Below are 27,027 nucleotides of genomic sequence, written 5' to 3'. Positions count from 1 at the left end.
AAATAAATAGCAGGGGGTGTTACTGGATCGATACCAAACCCAAATATGTGATTAAAAAAATTTTTGTCTGTCTGTCTGTCTGTCTGTCTGTCTGTCTGTATGTGAAGGCATCACGTGAAAACTAGCGGTTCGATTTCGATGAAACTTGGTATAATTATACCTTATTATCCTGGGCGTAAAATAGGGTACTTTTTATCCTGGAAAAATACGTAGAAAAAAAATAATCTTAATTTTTCAGTTTTATCCATAGATGTTGTTCCGTAGAACCGCGAACACACGTTGCGTATTATTATAGGCCTAGCCGTATTTGGGAATTGGGTCCAATAGATATTTATAAGATGTTATTGTCAGAGGTACTCAAAATGGATAAATAAACCATCCACGCGAAGACCGACATCCGCGCGGACGGAGTCGCGGGCGGAAGCTAGTACCTAATATGTTAACGCAGAAGACAGACAGCAGATTATTTGACTTTCAATTTATCTAGTAGGTATTTATTTATTTTTGGGGATGTGTCCATAAATTATGTAGGTATGTATTACGCTTAGGTATTACGTATTTATCAGGTATCAGCAGTTCTGCATACCAGCTTAGTTGGTTCCAGCCTAATTGTTTTTATTTATCTATCAATTTCATTCACTAGTTACCTACTTAGTTTAAAAAAATAAAATAAGTACTTAATTGTATTTTTTTTTATAAATAAGTTTACACTAGTGTCCAATTGAATGTGTTAGTTATAGTATCTGTGATAACATGTAAATATAAATAATATACTATACAATAATTGTAATGCGTTTTATTGCCTCTAAAGCCTGTCATAATTAATGCTTTGATAAAATGAAACATCAAATTCCCAGTATACCTTTATTTATAATTCTTATTTATGAAAAGTATTAATAACACTTTAATTAATATAACATCTGAATTAACTAACTATATCCCTGTATTTGAAACATTAACACTATAATATCATATAAATAAAATAAGTTTGGTATAAGGTGTAATATGGCAATAATATAAGTGAGTTTTTGAAAGACAGCTTTAACCTTACATTGCTTTAACAAATTGCATTAAAGCCACATTCGTATTCAATTTTAATTTTACGGTTTAGTTATTTTTACAAGTTATTTCGGGAAGAATTTTAGTATTTAATATAATATATTATACTAGCGGTCCGCCCCGGCTTCGCCCGTGGTACATATTAACGTTTTCTCTACATAAGAACCATCCTCGTACTTCAAGGAATATAATAAAAAAAGAATTATCGAAATCGGTTCAGCCGTTCTCGAGTTATGGAATTACAACGAAAAGTGGCATTGATTTTTATATATTAGATAATCATTAAAACACTAACGAATGGAATAAAAAAGTTACATCTACAACAAATATTATCATCGATGATGATGATGATGATAATAATGACGTAAGAATGACGTGAAGAAGTAATAGAAAAGCGACAAAACATAATACCTATCTTAAAAGAAAAAAATCATCACAAACAAAGAGGTTCTACATCTTTCAATTTGTTATCTAAACTATTTCAATTGTTTAATGATATTCAATTTTAGTTTTAGTAAAGTTGTAAAGATTGATGAACTTGTAAAGATAATAACTATTATCTTTAAATATTTCCAATAATTTTGTAAATCAATCAAATCATAAAATATATAAAGATATGAAATAAAAAATAAAATACTATCACCAATAAAATCATTCATTAACCATGGTGTAATGAAATTAACATTAAGATAAAGCCTGAATACCTATAAAGATAAAATTTCAATCAATTATTCAATTATAGTTTCTGAGATAACATCATAGACTCAGGTTTTATAATTTGCATATCAAAATATTTACAGTATTCCAAAAATATCGCGTAGAAAAATAATATATTTTTTAAATACATAATAGTAAAAATTCGATTTCTCTACAATCTCGATACTATTTATTATGTGCTCAGTCTTAAGATATATGGGAGAACACTGCATATCGATAACTAATTCTAATGCTAGCATTGAATATCACTAAATATCTATAATAATAAAATTGTCAAGTTTTACTCTAACTGAATCTTCTTAAATTTTATAAATTGGAAATCTTAAATATTGCATACACGCGTCGTGAAGTTGATAAACAATGTTTTGCTGTGGTTTTATTGCATTCGGATTTAAATTGACCATTTATAGTTATATCTACAAATATTATTTCTTTCCCGAAAATGGAGCTTTATAAATCTTATTTACATTATATTTACACATAAAATCAGTTCGTTACAGTTTATCACTTGTACTAAGAATAATACTTATACTACGAACGTTGAGCGATTGATACAAATCCAAAAAACTTTACCTAATACAGTCTTATTTTTTAGTTCTTACAATCATTAACGTACTGCAAACAACAAGGCTCACAATCGTCTATTAAAAGGCTTTCAAAAAATATCCAAGCGGCTTTGTATAAATTCATTGAAATTTAGACCCTCTTAATTTTTCATGGAAATTATGTCCAAATTCTATTGTATTGCTTATTGAAAAACTCTGCCCATGAACACGCATATGCAAAGTTTTGTTTTGGACATTTTAAAATTGATTGTGATTATGAGTAGTTGTTTTTGTACTTAGTCAATGTTCACAGTCCATTCACTTAAGTCCTGTTACACGTTAGCATTAGGCTGTGTATTCGCCGCGTTGAGCGGTCGCATCTCCTGCGGTGCGGGGGGCGGCGGGGGCGGCTTGAGGCGGGCGTACACGAGGCGCAGCGCGAGCAGCGCCGCCAGCGTGAGCGCGGCCGTGGTGCCGAACGTCGCGTCGGGCCCGCGCCGCGCGTACACGCTCGACACGAACACGGGGCCCAGCGCGCGCGACAGGCAGCCCGCGCCCGTCAGCACGCCCATCCACACGCCTTGCGGACGGGGACCCAACACCTAGCCAAACATTCAAATCGTTACACATCTTCATTAAATATACGCCTCGTTCGTTATCTAAGTTAGCGTGCAAACATTCAGATGTTCATGTCACTTCAGTAAAAATACGTCTCGTTAGTTCGCAATAACGTGAGCATGGAAACGCGTTGAATGTTTTCATATCTAAATTACTAACACACCAAAGTTTAATATATTACTTATCTATTAGAAAATAATTAGACATTCATTGGGTTGGTGTTTAAACACTTATATTGAACAAAATTAAATTCTGTCTTTAATCTATACTAATATAATAAAGCTGAAGAGTTTGTTTGTTTGATTGATTGTTTGTTTGTTTGTTTGTTTGAACGCGCTAATCTCGGGAACTACTGGTCCGATTTAAAAAATTCTTTCGGCGTTAGAAAGCTCATTTATCGAGGAAGGTTATAGGCTATATTATATCATCACGCTACGACCAACAGGAGCGGAGCCACGGGGGTGAAACCGCGGGGAGCATCTATTATTATAATTAATTTTGTTCTGCTCTATAAAGGATCAATATTCAATTTATTTTTTTAATAAGCCCTGACATTTTTTTATTACCTACTGTTACAATTAAAATTTAATTAGTTCAGTCTACATAAGTAGTAATTGTAAGGAAAGCTAATTACAATTTGACATACAAGACTTTTCACACTCAAATGGAACGTCTAGGCTAATCACCTTAGAAAATATAGTCTGTATGAGCGTGACCCCGAGCGGGTAGCCGATAGACACGCAGGTGTAGCCCAGGAAGAACTGAGGCAGGGTGAGACCGCGCGAGGTGAGGCACCAGGGCTGCGCGCGCGCCGGGCAGCCGCCACCCGACTCCAGCGCGCCGGCCGGCGCCAGAGGCGGCCCGCCCGGCCCCCACGGGATACACAGCAGTGATGCCAGCCCGGTCAGCAGGAACCCGCCCCACAGGAGCAGCGCTCTGGAATGTTGTTATCATTCAACAAGCGATATCGATATCTGTATTGAAAAACAATCAATTGATTTCCATTTGTCGAATCCAAAAGAGTTTTCGTCATAAATGGTCATAATCATTCATCATTACGTTGTGAAAAAATTGCATTTGATCAATAGATGGAAATAAATATGGGTGACAGGTCAAAATATCAAATTGTGAGGGATAAAAATGAAGATCGACGCAACAACGACTAACTGTGATGAAAATATGAAAGGAGCTTCAGTTTAAACTTCAACAAAATACAGTAATAAGTAAGTTGTTTCAAATTATTTTATGGTTTACTAAATATAGCAGTCTTGGTTTGATTATTACAGCGAGTAAGAATATTAATAAACAACCTACCTTTCTTCAAATATCTTCGTTAGCGGTGTGATGAGCGCAAAAACAGCGCATGCAACGATAGCTCCGGCGCTCATGAGCGCGCCCATGTACTCCAGCGCCTCCTTCTTGCTCCACCCGAACTGGTCCATCGTCAGCGAGGTGGCCAGCGTCTCCAGCAGCACAAAGTTGAACACCAACACGAAGAACGCTGCCACAAGCGTCCAGCTGCTGATGTAGTCGGGTTTCATAGCTTTTAGAGCCTCTTTTTCTGAAAAATAAATTCAACAAACAATATATTAAAATGATAATTTTATACTGACTGTAAGACACGAATAAAAACTCGTTTCAAAAACCATTTTTTTTTCTGACACTAACGGATTACAGGCACATTTTTTCTTCTCATTTTTAATTCTATTAGCAATTTGTTGTACTGCCATTCAGAAGAATGGTAGAAATATAGTAGAAACGAAAGGTAAATAAAGTAGAAACTTTAAAATCTTGTATTTTATTCTTCAATCAAATGCCGTATTTGTAAGATCATTACCAGTTTCCTTCCCCTGCACGAGCATAGCCTCCCTAGCTGCTATTTTCCGTTCCTTGAAACAACAGGGCAGGAAGAGCAAGATGTTGATGGTTCCCAGGAATGCGTTGATCCATCCCGCCGCGGTGTACATGTCGAGTCGCAGCTGGAAGGGCTGGTCGCTGGCGGGCGGGTAGGGCGCGCCGGGCCCGAGCGGCGCCGCGGCCGCCTGCAGCGCGGGCCCCACCACGAAGCCCAACACTTGAGCGAGGGAACAGCTGGCTACTGCGCGCGTTCGTTCGCTTTCCCGTGTCGCTGCTGATAGGTATGAACGGGCTACGGCGACGTTAGCTGAAATAGGATTTGAAGACATTAAATAATTTTTAGAAGCATTTTGGGCAAAACAACTGCAAAGTCAAATTTAGTAAATTTTTGTGTCATTCAATGCAATTTTGTACTTTAAAATTAATAATATGAAATTTAATACAAAGAAAAAGTCGATCTTGACGCGGTATTGGTTTCGTCCTTCACCTCATCGCGGCAATACGATACGAACCACAATACGAACGTAGGTTCAATTACCAGCTAATAGTCTTTATTTTTCTGAAACTTTTAATTTATCTTCAGTTATTATTTTTTTTACAATACCATGGACCCAATAAATATCTATAGATTATATTCGTCCATGACAATACTTAGATAATTATATAGGTACTTTACAAAAAAATATTCTCTTGTATTTTCGAGATTTACTCACCAACATGATTATCCGAATATCTACCCGACTTATAACAATGTTTACAATTAAAGTGCAAGTGAAACCGAAAAAGTACAGAGATTGTACAAGACAGTAGATTATATCATATTCTTACCAGAACTGATTCCCACCAGCGCCCTGGCGGCCAGCATCCACTGGTGCGCGTAGGGGCGTGTGAGGTGCAGGTTGGCGTAAAGAGCGGAGGCCACCACGAAGAGTAGCAACATGGCCAGCACGGGCGTGCGCGCACTGGCGCGGTTGGCCCACAGCCCCAGCAGTGGAGACGCCACCAGCTGCCCCAGCGGGCTCACGCCCACCGCCAGACCCAGCGCCTCCTTGCTCGCGCCAGGCTCTAACTGGAAGTCAACGCATCATAACGCTCTACACTTCTATTGAAAATGCTCTACATAAAAAAAAATAATATAGAACTCGAATAAAACGGACGTTCATTTTGCACGCCTCATAAGCGAAGCGTTGAGGTGGGCACTACTGTCACTTCGCGCAAAACATCTGATTTTTCAAACTTAAAATGTCTTTATGTATCATACATTGCACTTGTAAGATAATACATACACACACATATTAAGAAAAAACACTATTTTTAAAATTTATGATATTTTTGATGTCATTTTTGTTATTTAAACTAGTTAAAAAACAGTTTAAAAAAGTTCTGTCTTGGACGTCCGTGTGTCTGTATGTGCGGAGGATTTTCTTGTTAACACGATAGCGACCGAAATACTTTACTAATCGAGTCTTTTTTTTCTCATACGCTTGAGTATGCTCAGGAATAGAACCCTTTCATTTTTCAGGGTCTGATTCGATGTGGTTTAATTGTTATTAAATATAAACAAAAAAAAAATATCGACTGTTCTCCATACTTTTAGTATATATATTCTTTATTTTTTTTTTGTTTTTTATATTTATAGTGTACTCAAAATTCACCATTATAAACTCAATTCTTTATACTATAAGCCAAGGTTTAAAAAAATAAGTTGGTAGTCAGTCCCTTAAACCTGCGCAGTTTCACATCTAGGTGGGGCCACAAGAAAAATAGCTCAATTATTACGGTACCGCTTTCTTTACTTTTCCAACTGTTTTATTTTATTTATTTTTTATATTTATAGTGTACTCTTTATAAATAATCAATTTTATTGTAAAGGATGAGATTATGAGGCGTGCACTTTTGGATTTTCCAAACTATTTTCGAACTACATTCCGCAAAAATTTTCCAACTTTTTCCAAAGTATATATGTTTATCAATACAGGTGTTCTTGCAGCTACGAATATTATTTGTGTGTTTTCTTCCTGAGCATAAATTCAAAAATTATCTAACCGTTGTAAAATGAGACGATGAATCAAAAAATTTATTTCATTTAGACAGAAAAACACAATGTTATCGAGAAAAATATCACATTCCAAGTCCGTAGTGGCGACACGAGTAAGACCTGGCGCGCCGCCAGCCGCACGAGGCGCTGCGGCTCAATATTGTATACGTCGCAGTGATCTGGTTCAACAGTTATTTGATTAAATGACGACCGCGTTCATTGAATGATGAGATTTAACTGAATAACTAAAGGACTACTCGTCAAGTTGTTGAATGTAACGTTCAACGTCTTGACTGAACATCATTTAGCATATTATAGTCTTTGGTTTTCATAAGGGGGTGGGTTAGGTTCGTTGTTTTTTTAACTACTCAGAAATATGAGCCCCGCGAAGCGCGCCTTTATCGCTTAATTCGTTAACTTGTTTTGAGTGACGCTTGCTAATAAACGTTCAGCCTAGTCATTCAATCAAATATCAGATTCAACCAGATGACGGCGACATAATATATTATAATGTGTTCGCAGTTGGAAACAAAACGCACAAGATATCGCTCACATGTATAGTGACGTCACCGACCGTGCGTGACTACAACATGATTATGTTTCTCCGCCGTGAATAATTATGTATTTACAAACTTGAGAACCTTCGGATTAAAATTGCAATGGAATTTTATTTTAATATCATTTAGAATTGGTTCGAAACTTTAAAGTAATAGTATAGACTATAGAGTATAGATAATATGCTGTATACTTATGAAAGAATAAATCACGACAGAATAGCAGTTTTACGTAGAAGGTTTTACGTTGTTTTCCCGAGCCGTAAGGAAAGTCTTTTAACACCGGCGACTGCTATCCGTGATCTGCACTCTGTTTCTATTATAATATAGTCGATCGTGAGTCATCATATCAGCAGCATGTTATTTTAAATGACATTTTGAGGTATAAAACGCTCTAGGTAGAGACCATTACGATACACTTACGATTAGATTAAGCTTCAATTTTATATATTTTTCTAAAAGACACCAAGCTATTGTTCCAGGCTGTAGAGATAGTATTATACATTCATACAAAATTAGTGGAGCTAAAGACACTCTTTCTGTCTGTCTATCTATTACGTTCTCACGCCTCAATCGCTGAACGGATTCGGAAGATTATAGCTATTGCCCGTTAGAAGAGTAGGTAATGTTACAGATGGAACCTTGCAGATCGTAATAGGTAATATATTTTTGTTTCACATATAGATTTTTTGTCAAAACAAAACCTGAAGTGAAATAGAGACTCTAAATGATACCAAAGGAAATGTACTACTAATAGATGCGGAATAGTAATTTGAGTTGCATATGTAGCTTCATTTCCGTCCTTTCAGATCATGCACTGGAGGAAATATCATTGGGAAACGGGGAACGTTATGTAATACTAAAACATATGATAGCACCGCCGCGGCCGTAAATAACACATTTTCATTCATGTCTTGAATCTTGATGTGCTGCTTGAAATTCTATTTATATGCATTAAAACATTTGTTTTAAAACGTTAACATAAAACAATCTTGATTGTCGTTTAGCATTAATTATCCAGGAACTCGTGCAAGTTTAATAGTCTGAATGTAGTTATAATTATCTTATCGATTTGTATAATAAAGTAATCAATTTACACTTGATATTAAAATAATATTAGCGAACGTGCCATTTATATCACATACACATTTCATTTAACATTTGTATTAACGTAATCTTGTTGTAATTAAAAAAATGCATTATTTTATCGACGAGTGTTAATTGATATTTTGCTGATTTAGTTAGGTACTAAATTAATTAAATAAAGTTATGTAACAGGTTTTTTTATAGAGTCACTGCATCGTTTGCATATCCTCAGAATGCTCTTTCTGTCAAGATTTCCATTAACGAATCGTCTGAACACCGGAAGCCAAAGACTTACATTGTAACATCGCCACGTGTTAGTGTATTTAATATTTATGTCTGCGTTGGACATCTCTTGTCTAATATGTATTATGTATAGTTATAGTTCTATGTTGTCAGCTGTGAGAGCGAGCAGTCACCGGTCTCCACACAATCAACTTTGAACTTGCCCTTGAATCATGATTCCATTGGACATCCGGTGGACACTGCCATCTTAGGCAACAATGATATCTATTTAATGTGACGCAAATATAATACAGATGTCTTCTGATATATGGATATTTCATTTCTGTAAAACTGTTGTAAGATTAATCAATCGCTTAAATAATAACCAATAAGAAATATTTCTGGCTCCGATTCTGTAAATTATGGAGAGTTTTTAAATTCAAATCTCATAATTAGTTACAGATTGATATACCTTTTTTATTGATATGAGAAGGCAAACGAGCAGACGCCTTGCCTGGTGGTAAGCTAAGTGCGCCGCCCTTATAGACTATCGCAATTCACAATTGAGATAACGGGTGTTGCCTACTAGAAGAGGGAAAGGGATAGGATATTGGATCAACCTGATAGAATTGACAGAATAGTATTTCAAACAAAGAATTTACTTGCATAGCTTTCTTATTGAAATCAAATTTAAAAATAACCAATAGTTATATAAAAATTCAGGCACTCATACTCTAATTTATAGTTATAACGTTAAAATCATAAAAGGGTGCGTCACGACACGATTTGATAAGCGCAATCTGTTGCTTTGTGTCAAGTGTGGACCCTGAGCCCGCGCCCGCGCCGCTCGCGGCTCTCCGCGCCCAAAACAGCAACTCTATCGGATATTATATTGTTATTGTGATATTGTGACTGTCTTCAGTCTTGTACTATAATAACAAGAGTTATGAACTAAACAAATGAACTATCAATCTTGTTTTGTTATTCTTTTTTCCATATCTAATTATAACATATAGATAACAACAATGTCATAAACAAAATGAACTCTAATACTTCCTAATAATTGTACATAATTAATGAATTAGCATTAGTGACCGAATACAATTACCACGTTAATCATTAATATTCCCATTGAACGGAACGGTTTAGTTAACGTAATAATATATTCATTTGTTGATTGCAAATAAATATTGAAATTGTTTATTATGTTCTAAAAAAAACTAATGTTATTATTAGTTTTATGTGAATTTGTGGTCTATACTAACTCAATAAAGTAACACATATTACATAAGGTCCCATAATATAGTACCTACTACCTATTTAGAAAGTTGGGCGACCCTGATTCAAATTTGTATGTAGAGTTTGTGTGCTCTACGTCTAATGCAAGTTTCTTTCGAATCATGGTAAACGTCTAAATCTATAATTTCAGCAGAAAATTGGATAGTTCTTGCTCCTTTAAGTAGGTATCTACATCACAGCTACTATATCATAATATTATGATCTCAAATCGATTGCAGATAATTGCAACATTGTTTACAGTTTTATTGTTTGCAATTGAATTGTTTAAAGTAACAATAAGCTTCCTTATAATGTAAATAGTGTTTGAAACGATGTACAAACTCGTTTACTTATAGTGGCGGGTGTTGTTATCTACACATCGATGCTATCAACTAGAGTAGCGGTGGACACTTTGCCACAATCTACGACTTAAGGTTTAAGTGAGGATAACACGTATCAGGTTCATCACACAACATACACGTGTTTGCAGACCAAACCCTTTTTTAATGCAAAATACAAAGAAAGCCTACTGGTTGTGTTTATTTCGTATCAACTAATTATATGTCGGAAAGGATATTATCATGTTTAGACCCTTGTCTTCTCTGCAATTATTATCCTATGGGCACTTGGGATAATAATAATATAGACCATAACAACAGCCAAAAGGAAATACTTTTTATAGATGCCTGCTACTTCCAGATTTATTTTTTCATTGAAAGGATCAGTTAGGCATAATGTAGATAATGGGCAGGTAAATAAAAAAAGTGCGTGTGTGCTCGAACGTACCTATACCAAAATCGTCGCCTTACTCCATGACGTGAGGGTATTGCCATGACGCGACCTTGAAATTTTACTCTCAACGCGCCTAAAGAAGTTTCACTTCAATTTATTTAATTTTACGCGCTCCTGTAATATCAACGGAATGAATCATGTAGGTAAATAACTGGACAGCATTGTGGCATTAAATCATGGTGAAATAGGTATGAACCTAATAAAATATTGAAAGACAATGCCGTAAGAGTGTTAGACAAAGTTATCAAGGTGTAGGTATAATTTTCGTTCTTGCTAACAAATGTTGAATCAGCACGTAACAATAGAAAATATCATTTATTTGTGTACAAACAATCTTTAGTCATCGAACGCTGTCTGTTATAGGTAGGTATTCATTTAAATCTTTGACATACAATTTAACAATGTAATTTAGGTAATGATGATAATGGATCACTAAATAACGATCAAAATTTGTCAAATAGGTAGTCACAACACAATGTAGCTATGAACATATTATTAGTGTTTAGAATAATTTGACTCTATTGCAGGGGAGAGAGATAATAATATTATGTATAATGTTTTTACAAATTATATAAAATATAAACTGAATCAAAGAAACTAAAGATAATATGCTTTACCATTATGGTTTATAATACTTATCATAAGTTGAGTTTTTTTTAGTGGCTCACTAGGAGCTATAAAATTTTAATACCACTCTACATTTAGAAATGAAAGATTTTAAAAGATTTATCCATTATATTATTATCCCGACGTTTCGCCAACTTTAATAGAGCTTACGAATAAAGATTTACTTTATTCCTGACACTTTGCCTATTACAAAAAACAAACTCTTGTGGTATCGAATCCCTAACACAGAGGGCATGAGACAAGGCCGCTACCTGCCGAGTGCCGACCCGCGCCCACCCGCGCCACTCATGTTGTGACTGTGTCTGTATTACACACTTGATTACACACAACACGGTACGATAAAAAAAATCTCAGACTTGTTCATGTTAAAGAAATATATTATAGAAAGCTTGGCCACAGAATGACTTGGAGCCAACTAATAGTTTGATTAAGGATAAGTTTATGATGTAGAGGTGAAAGGTAGAGAGAAAGTGATAAATGTTTCATATCATTTTTTTTATTATTCAAAGTTTTATGAAATTTCAAGCAAGCATTATGAGCAGGCAATAATTGTTTATCCTAATCAGATTCGATAATAAAATAAATGTAGGTAACTATGCCAATTTTAACTTTTTTACTTAAGCTTTGTTTTTACTTTCACGGTGAATCATTTTTACACTGGATCCATTAGATACCTTGTCGAGATAGGGCCAGACCCCCGTCAGGACAATGCTGAAGCCGAGCGACATCTGGAACATGGTGAAGTAGATCACGTAGACGCTACGCCAGCGCTCCCGCCGCTCCTGCGCCGTCTCCAGCGCGTCCCCACCGTCGCCTGCCTCTCCCTGGGCCTGCCGCCGCCCCATCATGTCTTTCAACCACTCCATAACTTTATCACTAATCTCAACTTAATCTAATTGGCCTTCGACCACTCGTTGTCACTAGCACGGTCCGCTGTCAGCTGTGCTCGTCGGGGGAGGCCGAGGGTAGTGAACCCCGCATTGTTGTTCTCCTTGGTAGAGCTGTTATCGTCCCGACATCACCGCGAACAAAGGAACCGAGCGCGCTCTCACGGCCGACAAGCGCTCCTCGCGATACGTGCTCAGTGACTGTTTGTTTGTTGGCATCGTTTTAGCCTACTTACTAACTTCACCTCCTCAACTATTACGACATAATTAGTTAGGTGCAATACATTAGCATTACAAATTCAATTTTGTAAATCGATATTTTAATGAATTGTCAATAGATGCTTTCCAGAGGAATGACTAAAATGCCCTTTTATCATAAAATTCTACATAATACATTAGTCCGAGCACTCACTGTTGTCGTTATTTATACTACTCCTTACATAGAAATAGATGCAATAATGATAGACAAAAACATTGATATTATTTTTGAAATGATCATGCAATTTGTAAAATTAATCTCTCAGCTGCAACAATCTAGTATTCTAGTGAACCGTACTCTACAGTGCTTGGTTCATTGAAAAATTTTGGTATTTTAATTGAAAAATGGTTGTCCCCTCCCCATACTACTAACTGGGTAGGTAATCTAATAATAGGTTAGACCGGGGGTTCCCAAGCTGCTGTGCTGTGCGGCGCCCTGCGCCCTGCCCAGCAACGACGTACTGGTGGCTTGGAAGTCACCTGAGTGGTGACAAGATCACGCGCGCTTACGACTTCTAGTGTCTTGTTATTTAGATTTCTATGGTCGCTGTTCAGTTTCTCTCGAGACGTATGTAGTCAAACATGGTGTGTTTCAGCATTTCCGATTGCGGCAATTCTTCCACAAGTTGTAATTATACAAATAAGGGAATAACATATATTCATCGTTAAGTATTTTTTTTAGAAATAATGCCGGTTTTCCTTAATATTATAGAATACTAGGTTTCCGCCCGCGGCTTCGCCCGCGCAGTCAAAGAAAAACCGGCATAATTCCCGTTCCCGTGGGATTTCCGGGATTGCGTCATTTTTCCGGGATAAAAAGTAGCCTATGTCCTTTCTCGGGTATCAAAATATCTCCATACCAAATTTCATGAAAATTGGTTCAGTAGTTTAGGCGTGATTGAGTAACAGACAGACACAGTTACTTTCGCATTTATAATATTAAATAATAAATTTACAAGTATTACGATCAGTGTCACCATAGAAATCTAAATAACAACGAATGTCACAGTCGACCGTTCTTATTATCAGGTTTAACACAAATTTCAACCTTATTTCTAGGAGTTTAGATTCAAAGTTATATCTATTGAAAATTAACGCCCTCTGTTGTAGAATAGCCGATTTTTTTCGTATTGGAACTAAAAGAAACAAAACGTCTCATGTACCTAGAGATGTTATTCTAAAATAAACCGTAAAATAGTGTGTTAGGATAGTTACATAATTATTAAAAAGCTGAATTTAATATTTAAGTTATTATTCATTAAAATCAAGCTGTCCTATAAAAGGCAAGTTTACTTGTGTGTGCTGTTTAGCTATCGGTTTAACGGTGTGTTGACCGCCTCCTTGGAACAGTGGTTGACGCGTGAGCGTAGCACCGAGGGGTCCTGGGTTCGATTCCCGTTGGAGACGAAGAAAAAATATATGTCTCGATCTGGTAGGACACAGAAGGCTGATCACCTACTTGTCCCTAAAGAAAATCGATCAGTGAAACAGATGTAGGTATAATGCATCTGCCCCTTACCCCACTAGGGGACATGGGACTTCAAAATGTGTTGATTTTGGCGACAGTGGTTTTCATACGAATTATGACATTATTGCAGTTCTAGTGTCTTGTTAGGTATTTAGATTTCCATGGTTCTAATATTGCCCCTGCGGCAAGTACGTGATTAGCCGATTTAACGCTATAACAAGGAGTATTTTCCTACAGTAGAGCCTGGATCAGAGTTGACAAGGAGTAGAAATTTAATTAATGCTCTTGTTCTTTCTAAATAAAGCTGATATTGTTAGTTTTGACAGTAATCTTTTATCTTTACATATACGATAAAGTAGTAGTTAAATCGAATTATTAAAGTTATCTAAATTGCTTATTTTTTTTTAGAATTACTATAGTTATAGTATTATAGTTTAAAAGTTATTTTATCCAAGTTTAACCAGTTTATCATAAAAGAATGGCAATACTCGACTGTCAATTTTAGTGACTTAGTGTCTATTCTCTTTGCCAGCTCTGTGGTGTGCACTGTGCATAGATTGGCATAGATACTTAACTGTTATAGTTAATCTATAGTTCAGTTTGACGTAAGATTGGGCACTTGTGCAATAAATAATTACGACCGACAAAAACATTTATCGATTCTGAAAATTTGAGACTAGAGGTCTCTTGTAACTTCTTCAAGTTAAATCTTCTATAAAAAAATATAATGGCCCTTCCACGCGTGCTTGCCTCTCGCCTTATGCAACAAACAGGTAAATTATATTTTAGAAGCAATATTTGAATTTCGATTATCATAAAAAAAAAGTCTTATTCATTCCTATAAGTTTATTAAAACCTTTTTTTAAACGCTGCTTAGAGTAGATAAAGGCATAACATTTATTTTTCCTTTAGATATCTCATTACATAACAATATAACCTTAAAATGACAAAGATAAATAGTATGAAAGACTATCGTCTATGTAACATTATCTATAGAAACTTGAGAAAAGTTAGAATAAATATTTAATATAAACCATTGCAATTATTAGATATACCTACCTACTACAATTAGGCTATAATTTTAATAATAAGAAAACATTTGAATTTTCTAATCCTACGGCTTAGATAATACAAAATTTATGAGACTGAAAATGTTTCAGAAACATAATGTACGTTGTCCTATTTAGTTGTTTCTTGTGATATAATATACTGAATTTGTTTTAGTTTTACTACTGTTTTCTTAATTTTACCTGATTTGCATCACTTTTGAACATATGCTAAATGTCTTGCTACTACATTATTACAGTTCTGGATAAAATGGAAAATAAAGTTTGTTTTAAATCTCTTTGAAATTGAATCTGGGAATGACCAATTACATATTTTACTTGTGTTCATATAAAAATTAACCATCTGTATGTTTTATGAAGCTTTAATAAATAATTTTTCCGGTAATTCCAGTGCGTCGCTACCACGGAGACCACTCCTTCAAGCCCCCCTCCATGGACGAGCTGCCCGTCCCCCGCGGCTCCTGGCAGGCCAAGTACGACGCTGACCAGAGGAAATACAACTCTATCCTCGCTTTTGGCATTGCTTTCACTGTATTCTCCATTGGCCTTGTAAGTTATTTATGAGATTCTCATTTGTCATAAAATAATTGTGACATAATGCAATCATAATGCATTACAACTAAATAATTATTTTATGTAAAGATTAGCAGTATTAACTGACTCCCATTAGTTTTATCTTGTAGGAATAAGGTATTGACTAATTTCTATAATAATTGAGCTGCCCTCATATTGCCTTTATTATTGTGTTGTTGCATTGGAAATAATACCTAAAGCGTTTGTACAGATTCTTTGCATACTCCAGTATGCTATGCAGTAGGCTCTGCGTTGGAAACATGAATCACTTTTGATAAAAAATAACATTTTATTTCCTTTTCAGGCCAAGGGCTCCGGTCTCCTGTACCTGAACTACGCTCCTCCCAAATCCATTGATTAAACAGTTTCCACACACATTATGTTTATTGTTAGTGAAATAAAACTATAGTATTTAAAAATGTGTTTTATTTACAAACATAATATTGTATACATACGTCTTTATAAACAGTATTTATAATAAAAATAATTTAATATTCTTATATCTTAAACAAGAACTATATGAAATTACCTATTACAAGCATGATCAGTCATATTTTTTACTTTTGTCTTTCCAATATACATAATACTAGTAGTTAAGAGAGAGACCTTGTTCTCTATGCATTGTGAAATATTATGAATGTCAACAGACATGTAATTAAACTAATAAATAAATACAATATTATTAGTTCTTTATTCGAATTATATTTTTTTACATTTTGTGATGCTATGATGTACAATTCATTACAAGTTATGGATCATCATATAATTTTAATAAAGGATCTCACGTGAAAATATTTAACTTTTTGGAAAGGAAAAGGAATGATTATTATCGGTCCTCGTGCAAGCAAAAGTGTGGTCACTATTTCTATGTAGCTTCTTAAGTGTATAACGGACAGTTTAGTGCAGTATACTGTGTAATGTAGTGTGAAGTGTATGGTGTGTATGGTGTGCGGTTAGTGTTCCTGCGCGATGTCGGAGAAGGCGTCGAGGATGTCCTGCGTGCTGAGCGGCAGCGCCAGCCCCGCGCCCGGGTAGCACGCCGCTATGCGCGCCTGATTCATACAGATTATTTATTTATTTTATTTGACATTTTATATCCACATTTTGTTAGTAAAGTTGCTGATAAGTATGTTAGTATCAATTATTAAAATTGATGAATGTCAAAAGAAAGAAATAAAATACAGATATAAGGGGAAATGTTACAAAATAATTAAATGAGAAATAAATGTCGAAAGTTAAAGCCTGCATAGACGGGGGATTTTTGTCTGCTAAAAAAGATTACTTACAACTGTATCGAGTAACGCAAACGGGCGATTAAAAGTACCGCGTACTAAAAGTCCCCCAAACCCCCAAATAACCACTGACATGCCGACAGTGGACTGGATAAAAGTACGGGGGTGTATTCAAAAAGGATAGAACATATTGTGTGACAAGGCGAAGCAACGCACACGGCGGATTTTAGTCCGCGTTGTAACCTCTGAATATTCGCTTCCGAAGCGAGGTGTTCTCTACAATTCCGGGCACTCCGTGTGCGTTGAGTTTGCGGTAAATACGCGGCGGAGCTTTTATTCGCGGAGCGTACTTTTTCCGCACCGGAAGAGACCGTCGTCTGTCGTCTGCGCAAGCCGTTATAGTTGTAAATCAATGTTATAGAGACTTTTAATTATATAAAGAATAGTAAAATGTGCATACGCATTTATCAATGATGTTTTTTACTTATCCTTTGTGTCCATTTTATCACGTGCAATAACGGTAAGAGATTACTGAACCGCTTTGGGAGCCGTTCTGCTCGTGTACCTGCAGCGCCACGTGCTGCGCGATGAACTCCTCCTGCATGGCGCGCCACACGACCTGCAGCAGGCCGCCCTCCTCGCTCAGGTGCTTCTCCACCGTGCGGTACAGGCGGTGCAGCGACCTGCGCACTGCACACACACAACATCTATGTGATCAGCTGAACAACAACAACAACAACATGCGTGCACTGCGCCCGACGGTGCGGCTCACCCTCGTGCGCGGGGTAGAGCGCGAGCAGCTTGCGCAGCGCGTGCTTGCTGAAGGCGGCGCGGTAGCACACCTCCTCCTCGCGCGCGCCCGCAGCCACCGCCTCCGACACGCCCTGCCCGACATTATACATATTATTATAAATTTAACGGCCTCGAAGGACCACTTTATAAATTCGTTGTTACAAAATTGTTAAAAAGTTTCCAACATATTTTTATTAACATTAAGTATACAAATTGTGTTCAAAAGTTTTTTTCATATTGTGCCGATAAATGGAAGATCGTCGCTTTCGGCATTATTCTGTCGGTAATGTTACAGGTAATCGTGCTATTCTGACAAAAAATACTAAAAATCAGGAAGATAATATAAAAGAACATAACATCAAAAATCTGGATTTTCATATTGTAATTGGAGCTTTAACGCAAAATATTTAAGATTAATATATTTCCCGCCACTAGATGGCGCTACGCTGTGTCTGCGGCGGCTCACCTCGAAGAACTGCGTGATCTTGTCGAGCGGGCGGCCGAAGTAGTGCGTGACGTAGTGTTTGAGCGCGGCGGCGTAGCGCGCGCGGGCGTCGCGGCGCAGCGCGTCCAGCGCCCCCACGCGCAGCGCGCTCACGGCGCCGTGCAGCCGGTGGAAGTTCTCCAGCTGCAGCACGGCGCGCGGCGTGCGCGGGTGCGTCGCCAGCGCGATCGTGCGCACCATGCCCGTGCACAGCGACAGGTACCTGCCGCACGAGATTCGCTTCAAACTCCAACTCTAAAGCTGGGTATCGACTTCGCGCTCCTGGCGCGCGCGCCATGAATGACCGCGCCGAGAGTGCGTTCCGTGGAGCGCGTTCCAAATAATTGAAGTATATCAACTAAGCGCGCCTGGCGCGCGTGGCAACCGTTCCAGTGTTTGACCGTTCATCATGGAAGCTAGTCGTGTACAAGCAGCAGCAGCTTTTGTAATTATACACAGCATAATAAGAAAGAAAAAACAGAAACGAAAAGTGCGTTGGTGGATAAAAGAGCTGTACCGAAAAAGAATGCAGTATGGAGTGACACTTATAAGAGATATGCAGTTCGAAGTGATAGAAGACACAATAAAAAACTTCACTTCACTTTGGTTATCCATAATTATTACTCGGAGCGCAACAAACACAAAAAATACGACAAACCCGTCTCCATTGGCGCGCGCGCCACGATTGATGCGCGGTAAAAAACCGACACCCGACGGAACGGACCGCTCCGCGTTCGACCGCTCCAACGAACATTTTGGCGCGCGTTCCAAACTGGTATCCATTTCACGCGGCTGGAGCGCGCGCCAATGTTCGATCTCTTGGAGCGCGAAGTCGATACTCACCTTAACTTTCGTGCATTCAATTAGACTACTATTTAGTAACACTTTCGAATCGTCATTACATAAGTATTTTTAACATTTACCACCGATTCGGAAAGCAGTATCTATGGAGAAGAAAGGGCGAGAAACTCGATAGTTGCTCTTTTAAAATCGTGTCAATATTACATAATATTATGTAACTTATATCCAACTACATAATAATATATCATAGTATGCCAAAGAACTGTCCTGTGGTTTTTATGCGACAACCCTCCATGGGTTTTTATCGTCCATATATTCCTGAATACTGTAGTACGCTCTCTGAACTACTACATTTTTATATGAGTTTTAAATAAAATATTTAATATTATGAAGAATTCTAGTGTAAAAGCGTATACCTTGACCCATAAATGAATTTTTAACTTTAGGTAATCGGAAAAATAGCATTTCAATTCTATTTCTGTTCCTTGTGCCATAACAGTGTCTATCTCCTACTCTTGTATGTAAGTCGGCGTTTTTGTGTACATGCAAATTATTTTATATTATTAAATACTGTGATTTCATTACTGTTTACACCAATACAACGATCGTTTTCCATTACAGAGCATATAATATACAAGTTTCCGACGTCATTCACCGGGGCCTCGCCACCCGGCCAGTCGAGTGGGCGGTTCGGCCACAACGTGGCACGTGGCAGCTCACCAGCGGTCGAGGTCTGCGCGCCGGCCGCCCGCGAATATCGCCTCGCACACCGAGCTCATCTCCTCCAGCTCGGGGATGAAGCTGAAGATGCCGCACTTCGGCTTGCGGGCGGCCTGCCACGGGAAAATATCGCTAAATTACTTACTGAATACGATTTTTATAAGCAGAGTGAGAGTAAAATTTTATGGTCGCGTCACGGCAACAACGTCACGTCATGGAGTAAGACGACAACTTTGATATGTTTGAATCGCGTCTAGTGATTTTATTACTTTTAATCTTTCCAAACAATTTTCACTTCTGACACGTGTGCTCGTCCCCACGCCCTTTTCTTTAATAACAAACAACATGAGGTAGTCTGTGGAGTGTCGGGCTGTACCTGTTTGACGGCGTCGGGCAGGGCGGCGAGGCGCTCGGCCACCGCGCGGTCGGCGCCGCGCTTGGCCGCCACCGCCACGCCCGCCAACGCCAGCCGCGCCCAGCGCCCCTCGCCCGCGCCCAGCGCCCCCGCGCCCCCGCCGGCGCCCCCGCCCGCGCCCCCGCCCGCGCCCTCCGCCTCGCCGCCCTCGCGAGACTCGCCCAACACGCGTTTGCTCACGCACGCCAGTGCACGCATCGCGCCGCTGTAGATAGATACGAATATTATTATAACTACACTCACAATCCCGATTCTATGCCAAGTATGTCATTCATTAAAATTAACACCAGCTTATTTCATAAAAATAATCTATCGTATCGCTCATTAAAAAATCGGGGTCCCATATATTACAATGATGATCGTAATAATTATAGCAATGATAAGATTGTGCACAAAAAGTAATGTCTGTCCGTATAGAGTATGGAGAGCGCACTGACTAGGGGTCGTCCCGCTCGGCGGCGGCGAGCAGCGCGCCGAGCTGCGCGTCGAGCGCCGGGAACAGCTCGCCCATCAGCCGCCGCGTGGCGCCCGACATGCGCCGCCCCTCGCCCGCCCCGCCCGCTCCGCCCACCGCCCCGCCCACCGCACCGCCCACCGCACCGCCCACCGCACCGCCCACCGCACCGCCCTCCCCGTCGCTGCCGTCGCTCTGCGGGCACATAGGATAGTACGCGAGCTACATACAATACGTTCGCAAACGCTCACAAACAAACGTGACTCGTAACGTTTACAAGCGAGTGTCGCGGTAACACAAATGAACGCGTATAATGAGTTAATTTCGGCCTTCTTTTTTAAAATGCCTCGTATATATTACACAGTATATGGATACATTGAAATATACCAGTTTCAAACTTATTGCTGAATTAGTTAAATAAATACCCATTAATAGCGAATCCTACCTTGGTATCGACATCCAGTGAGAAAAATTGAGTACAGAAATCTTGTTCAGCATTGCAGATTATCTCAACCAGTGTTAAGACCTGAAAAAGGAATAAAAAATTGCTTAAATTAAAAAATCTCTTGAATGAAATATGAGCATAACAATTTTTAGATGAACATTAATTCAATTTGTTATACCCGGCGCGGCCCAAGATGATCCCTATGACAGTTCGTCTTAGTGATTGCTTGTATGATGGATCGTGTCGATACTTTACTATTTTACAGGCAAAGGCGTGGTTTGCATTCAGCCACGTCGGTAAACATGTTTTTACAAATATTATAAAATGAATTTTTAACGTCTATTATGTAAACGAAACGGTAAGTAAAACGAAAGTTTTTCAAAACATAAAAATGCACCTTATCATTTTCTCGTAATTTTTAACCCGTTTAACACAGTGTATATTATTTTATCATGAAAATGGAATCCCCCATTTAATTTTTCTAAAAAACTTATATTATCAAAGGTAAGTAAATTAACGCGAACGGTAATTAATTAATTAATTATGCTGCGATCTTCTGTTCCATTCAATAGTGAATGAACTATAGCTTAAGCATGGAAAAAATGTGAACTTGTTTTCATTATCGAAATTTGTTTATCGATACTTTCCGCACTAGTCGATAAATGCCAACGATGTAAGTTTTGAAGGACGTAAACGTAAAGTCAGATTGATATAATATCTCGTAAATGTTAAGAATTGTTATAATTCCAACGAAATATCATTGTAATGGCATAAAGCTACGTAAAAATTAATAAATGCCATTTTTAGACGCCTCCAATACGTTTCTAATTTAATGGTGACGCCATTACAAGTTTGTCTCTTGAGAATAACTGTCAGTGTCATAGGGATCATCTTAGGCCGCGCCGGGTATATGTTACACAAACAAGATACAGTTATATACTTCATCATCATCATCATCATCATCAGCCCATATACGTTCCCACTGCTGGGACACGGGCCTCCTATGAGGGTACAGGCCATAATCCACCACGCTGGCCAAGTGCGTGTTGGCGGATGACACATGTCGTCGAACTTTTTTTAATTCTTCGACATGTCGGTTTCCTCACGATGTTTTCCTTCACCGTTCGAGCAGTGGTGATGTTACAACATGCGCAGATAAATTGAAAAATCAATTTATTTCCTGCGCGCTCGCCTGGTCTCGAACCACGGACTTATCGATTCGAAGTCCGAGGTCTCACCACTGAGCCACCACTGCTCTTATATATATATATATATATATACTTCATATTTGATATTAATTGTTAATAATGGTTGGTACCTACTTTTTTACCAGAAATGTATGAAACTTACATCCGCTAGAGGGCGCTCGCCCGTAGTGGCCGCCCCCACCTCGCGCTCGTACACCTTGCTCCACGTGCCAACGTACACCTGTCACATTTTGTGTATTACGTAATATTTATTTATTTAACAATTATTTTATGTAGCATTACAAATTACACTACATACTATTAAAAGAAATGGAAAACATGCATAGCACATAAGGCAACCTTATCGCTTACCAGCGATCTCTTCTAGGCTGCCCTAGGTAAATAATAACGAATTAATGATAATATATGTATAGACTATAGGTACACGGGTGGCAATGAAAATAAAGATAATAGACAATACATAAAATACATATTATATGAAAAATAAGAGAGAATATAATACAGACATATTTATTTTGAAGGAAGAGCTAAATTAGAGAAATATATATTTAAGAGTTTTAAAGGAACTTTTCGAGGAAGCTCGTCCAACAGCAATAGGCAAAGAATTAGCAGTTATGACAAAAGATTTACCAAGGAAACTAGTGTGATGAGAAGGAAATCTAAGGAGAAGGTAATAATATTGTAAGATTATATAAATTATAAAAGAATGACTGTAAATTAAAGTTTTAGCTGACAAAAAGAAATAATTGAGATTACAGAATTAAGTGAGCGATTGACTGCGAGTGACGAAAAATCAATAGAACAGCAACTAACATAAATAAAAATAACTACATTAAAAACAACCGACTTCAAAAACGGAAAAGTGAAAATTAAAAAAGATTTGATATTATTAATTACTACATATATTATTTAGATGTGTTATTTACTAAAAAGGTTTGATGTCGGTGCACGGGCTTAATATTAAGTGTTTAGTGCTTGGCACCGACTTTACGCGAACCAATTTTTTTTTCATCATCATCATCATCATCAGCCCATATATGTTCCCACTGCTGGGACACGGGCCTCCTATGAGGGTACAGGCCATAATCCACCACGCTGGCCAAGTGCGTGTTGGCGAATGACACATGTCGTCGAACTTTTTAATTCTTCGACATGTCGGTTTCCTCACGATGTTTTCCTTCACCGTTCGAGCAGTGGTGATGTTACAACATGCGCAGATAAATTGAAAAATCAATTTATTTCCTGCGCGCTCGCCTGGTCTCGAACCACGGACTTATCGATTCGAAGTCTAAGGTCTCACCACTGAGCCACCACAGCGCTGCAATTTTTTTTAACCGACTTCAAAAAAAAGGAGGAGGTTATCAATTCGGCCGGTATATATTTTTTTTTTTTTTATGTATGTACACCGATTACTCCGAGGTTTCTGAACCGATTTACGTGATTCTTTTTTTGTTCGATGCGGGATGGTGTCGAATTGGTCCCATAAAAATTTTATTCGGATAGGCCCAGTAGTTTTTATTTTATGAGCATTTTTGTCTGTAGGTATTTGTAAATTTTGCAAGTGCAAGTTTGAAGTCGGTTGTTTTTAACGCAGTTATCACTTGTTAATATTTGGCATAAGATTTTATATTAAATGAGGTTTTTCGAATAGAAAAACTTATTTTTTATTTCAGTCACTTGTTTTGTTTTTCCCCGTATAATAGCGATATATGCAACCATCCTATTCCTACTAATATTATTTTAATATACTTTTTTTTTATTATAAATGCGAAAGTTTGTGAGGATGGATGTGTATGTGTATGTTTGTTACTCTTACACGCAAATACTACCGAACCGATTACTATGAAATTTAGCACACATATAGAGGGTAACTTGGATTAACAAATAGGAATATTGGATAGGTTTTATCCAGGAAATCCCACGGGAACGGGAACTATGCGGGTTTTTCTTTGAAAACGCGGGCGAAAAGCTAGTGTCGTATAATTTTTAATCGATCACTAGTAAAATTAAATTAATTGAAAAATAATCCATCGGTTTATTAATTCACTGGCACTGTAATAAAAAAAAGTATAGAGGTGAACCTTAACGAGCGCGTCGTACGCCTTTTCGTCCATATCCTTGAGCCAGCGCATGAAGGGCACGTAGGGCTGCAGCTCCGCGTGGTGGCGGCGCGGGGCGGCGGGCGCGGGGGGGCCGGCGGGCGGGGGCGGGGGCGGGGCCACGGGGCCGGCGGGCGGGGCCTGCGCCTCGTTGGCCAGGTGGATGAGCGCGTTGTTGAGGTGGCGGGCCAGCGCCGCCGCCAGCTGGTCGCGCGCGCGCGCCAGGCGCCGCAGTCGCTCGCGCACCGCCGTGAGGCGCAGACGTGCGGCCGGTGCCGTGCGCTCGGCCCGCAGCGCGTTGCGCAGCGCTTCCGCGGCCGCTAGCGCACGCGATCTACCTTCTGGGGTCGCGAGCGAAATCTAGAACACGCCAACAAATGATTTTAAATGCTTGTCTGAAAAACACTATGGTGAACAACACAAAAGAATCCTACAAGTAAAAATGTGTTAACAAGCATATTATGCACTAGCTGATTTTCGCCGCTCCTGTTGGTCTTAGCGTAAATAATGTAGCCTATTATAGCCTTCCCTCGATAAAGGCTTTCTAGAATTTTTCAAATCAGACCAGTAAGTTCCTGAGCGCGTTCAAACAAACAAACAAACACTTTAGCTTTATAATGAGTATAGAAGTATAGATTGAGCTCAATAAAATAAATATGCTAACCATGATTTAAGATAATTAATTTTTCAAAAATTTTATAAATATCAGTTTTCAAGAATAGTTAGTAATTTAAAAATCATATATTTTAAAATATACAAATATAATAAAATAACCCTTGAATCTAGCATCGAACATGGGACGGGTTCTATGGGTTACTAGCTTTAAGTAACATGGAGCGGTCACCTCCGGCAAGTGGTCGAGGTGCGCGAGCGCGGGCGCGTCGAGCCAGGCGTAGATGTCGGCGAGCTCGGCCAGCAGCGCGCGCGCGGCGGCGTCGGCCCGCGCGGCGCCCGAGCGCGCGTGCAGCGCCCCGCCCGCCGCGCGCGTCAGCGCCTCCAGCCGCGCCGCGCGCGCCGCCAGCAGCGCGCCACAAGCCGCGCCCTCTGCGCACACACGCTCTTTCATTCCAGAGTAACAATACTCCAGCAAAAATAATATAATAGTAATACATCAACTTTGCCTGTACACAGCGTACCAGATGCTTAAAATTTTTGTTTAAGACTATTAATTTGCATCAGTTAACACAATTGCTAAAATTTAGTGTGTATTAATTATAATTATAAATAATTAAGTGTGTTGTATAATATCAAATTAAATATAGATATTTGGTTAAGTTTATTTTAATTATCTAATGTCAACCTCATTTGTATTACTTCCTAACACGTTTAATATATTCAAACCTTTAACATGTGTTTTAATGGACATAAAAACACTATATATAATATAGATTTATTGAATCAAATAATAACTATAAACTTTGAGGCCATTGTTTATAGTTTTTTTAATTTTCAACTAGACCTTCAAGACGTGTAGCGAGTCTTGCCCCGCCACCCTCTGTAGCGGCAGCGAGCATTCCACCCACATTCAAGGCATCGAGGCGTGCCAGCTTCTCTCCCAGCCTCTGCACACGTCTCTCTGCGTCTGCCTCATCTAGTTCTGTATCCTCCAACAGAGCCCCCAACTCTGCTTCCGACAAAGAATGTGGTGCAACCGACGCTGTCACTGCAACTGCAGCGCGCGCTAGCTCAGTTTTAGTCGCTTCATCGGCACATGTCCACTTTACAGTCTCACCTCCCATTTCAATACTAATTTCACCATTCTGAAATTGAAGCTCACTTTAGCCAAACCCATATTAATTATAGCAGGACGTACATCAAAAATGTGTGTCATAAATAAAAATGTTTGGTACAAATACAAACCGGCAAATCCGTGCGCAATCGGGCGATGTTTAGTGGCCAGGAGCGCAGGCGAGTTGTTCCTTCGTGGAGAGCCAACGTTCCTCCACTCTCCACCACTAGCCGCTGTTGCTTTCCGCCGCTTACCACCGCGACACTTCCGACGACTGTGACACCCTCCTCTAATTTCATGTTAAGTACAGTCTTTGCACACCCCCTTTTCTAACGACAACTTCAACAGCTTTATTCAGGTAAAATAAACATTTGTCAAGTTTATTGTACGAGATAAAATTTAATGAGTTACTGAGTACTTAGTAAAATATTAATTATTTGCAAAAAAGTTCTGACTACCTATTTATTTTGATTCTAAATTTTCTAATTTCTGAAAATGGAAACTTGTCACTTGTCAGTTGTCATAAGTGACGTTGCGTTAACACAGTGACATTTCCGAGCTATATTACTTGCCAGTTGCCACAGAACACTAGTACGTTACTTGCTCTGTGCTTCCGAGGTGACACTAGACCGTGCACTAGACCTTCTTGCACTAGACATTATAACCGTGACATAATCTAAGGAGTATTGGCCGATTAAGATGAGCTGGAAGTGAGCTGGAACGTAAATACATTTACACATTGCACATATTGTGTAGTGTCTGTGAAGACGCGCGCGGCGTGACGTCATACTGCATACGCATCATGAAATGTCTGCCAGTCTCTCTCGCACGCAGACTAGCTTATGAGAGTGAGGTGACAATAATTATTGTTTTTATTTTGCAATTGTTTATAAATACAGGGTGATGTAATTTAAACAAAGGTATACTACTAACTATATTCGACGAGATAACTTCTTCGCGGCACGCGGATTAGAATATTTTTTTAATTTACCTAGGATAAAT

General features: G+C 38.6%; 3 protein-coding genes across 3 annotated transcripts; 1 reads left to right on the top strand and 2 right to left on the bottom strand.

Annotated features, from left to right (window-relative positions):
* Positions 1 to 1,336: 1,336 nt before the first annotated feature.
* On the bottom strand, positions 1,337 to 12,520 carry LOC123696707 (major facilitator superfamily domain-containing protein 8). The gene is made up of 6 exons (XM_045643062.1): positions 12,068 to 12,520; positions 5,625 to 5,865; positions 4,777 to 5,103; positions 4,254 to 4,500; positions 3,626 to 3,875; positions 1,337 to 2,923 (listed from the first exon to the last, which is right to left on the bottom strand). The coding sequence occupies exons 1-6, from the start codon at positions 12,257 to 12,259 to the stop codon at positions 2,654 to 2,656; spliced, it is 1,527 nt and encodes a 508-aa protein (XP_045499018.1). The 5' UTR covers positions 12,260 to 12,520; the 3' UTR covers positions 1,337 to 2,653.
* Positions 12,521 to 14,573: 2,053 nt separating this feature from the next.
* Positions 14,574 to 16,065, top strand: LOC123696772. The gene is made up of 3 exons (XM_045643135.1): positions 14,574 to 14,779; positions 15,465 to 15,622; positions 15,951 to 16,065. The coding sequence occupies exons 1-3, from the start codon at positions 14,734 to 14,736 to the stop codon at positions 16,005 to 16,007; spliced, it is 261 nt and encodes an 86-aa protein (XP_045499091.1). The 5' UTR covers positions 14,574 to 14,733; the 3' UTR covers positions 16,008 to 16,065.
* LOC123696773 (exocyst complex component 1) lies at positions 16,058 to 27,027 on the bottom strand. Its single transcript, XM_045643136.1, has 14 exons — positions 26,157 to 27,027; positions 25,756 to 26,056; positions 25,141 to 25,340; positions 24,279 to 24,656; positions 22,340 to 22,417; positions 20,970 to 21,070; positions 20,715 to 20,737; positions 20,528 to 20,651; positions 20,052 to 20,295; positions 19,676 to 19,788; positions 18,137 to 18,377; positions 17,651 to 17,762; positions 17,444 to 17,568; positions 16,058 to 16,698 (listed from the first exon to the last, which is right to left on the bottom strand). The coding sequence occupies exons 1-14, from the start codon at positions 26,322 to 26,324 to the stop codon at positions 16,600 to 16,602; spliced, it is 2,307 nt and encodes a 768-aa protein (XP_045499092.1). The 5' UTR covers positions 26,325 to 27,027; the 3' UTR covers positions 16,058 to 16,599.

The sequence above is a fragment of the Colias croceus genome, chromosome 13 (genome assembly GCF_905220415.1).
Source record: "Colias croceus chromosome 13, ilColCroc2.1".
Taxonomy (NCBI): domain Eukaryota; kingdom Metazoa; phylum Arthropoda; class Insecta; order Lepidoptera; family Pieridae; genus Colias; species Colias croceus.
The sequence above is the reverse complement of the archived record's forward strand: the minus strand, read 5'-3'. Positions and strand labels throughout refer to the sequence as shown.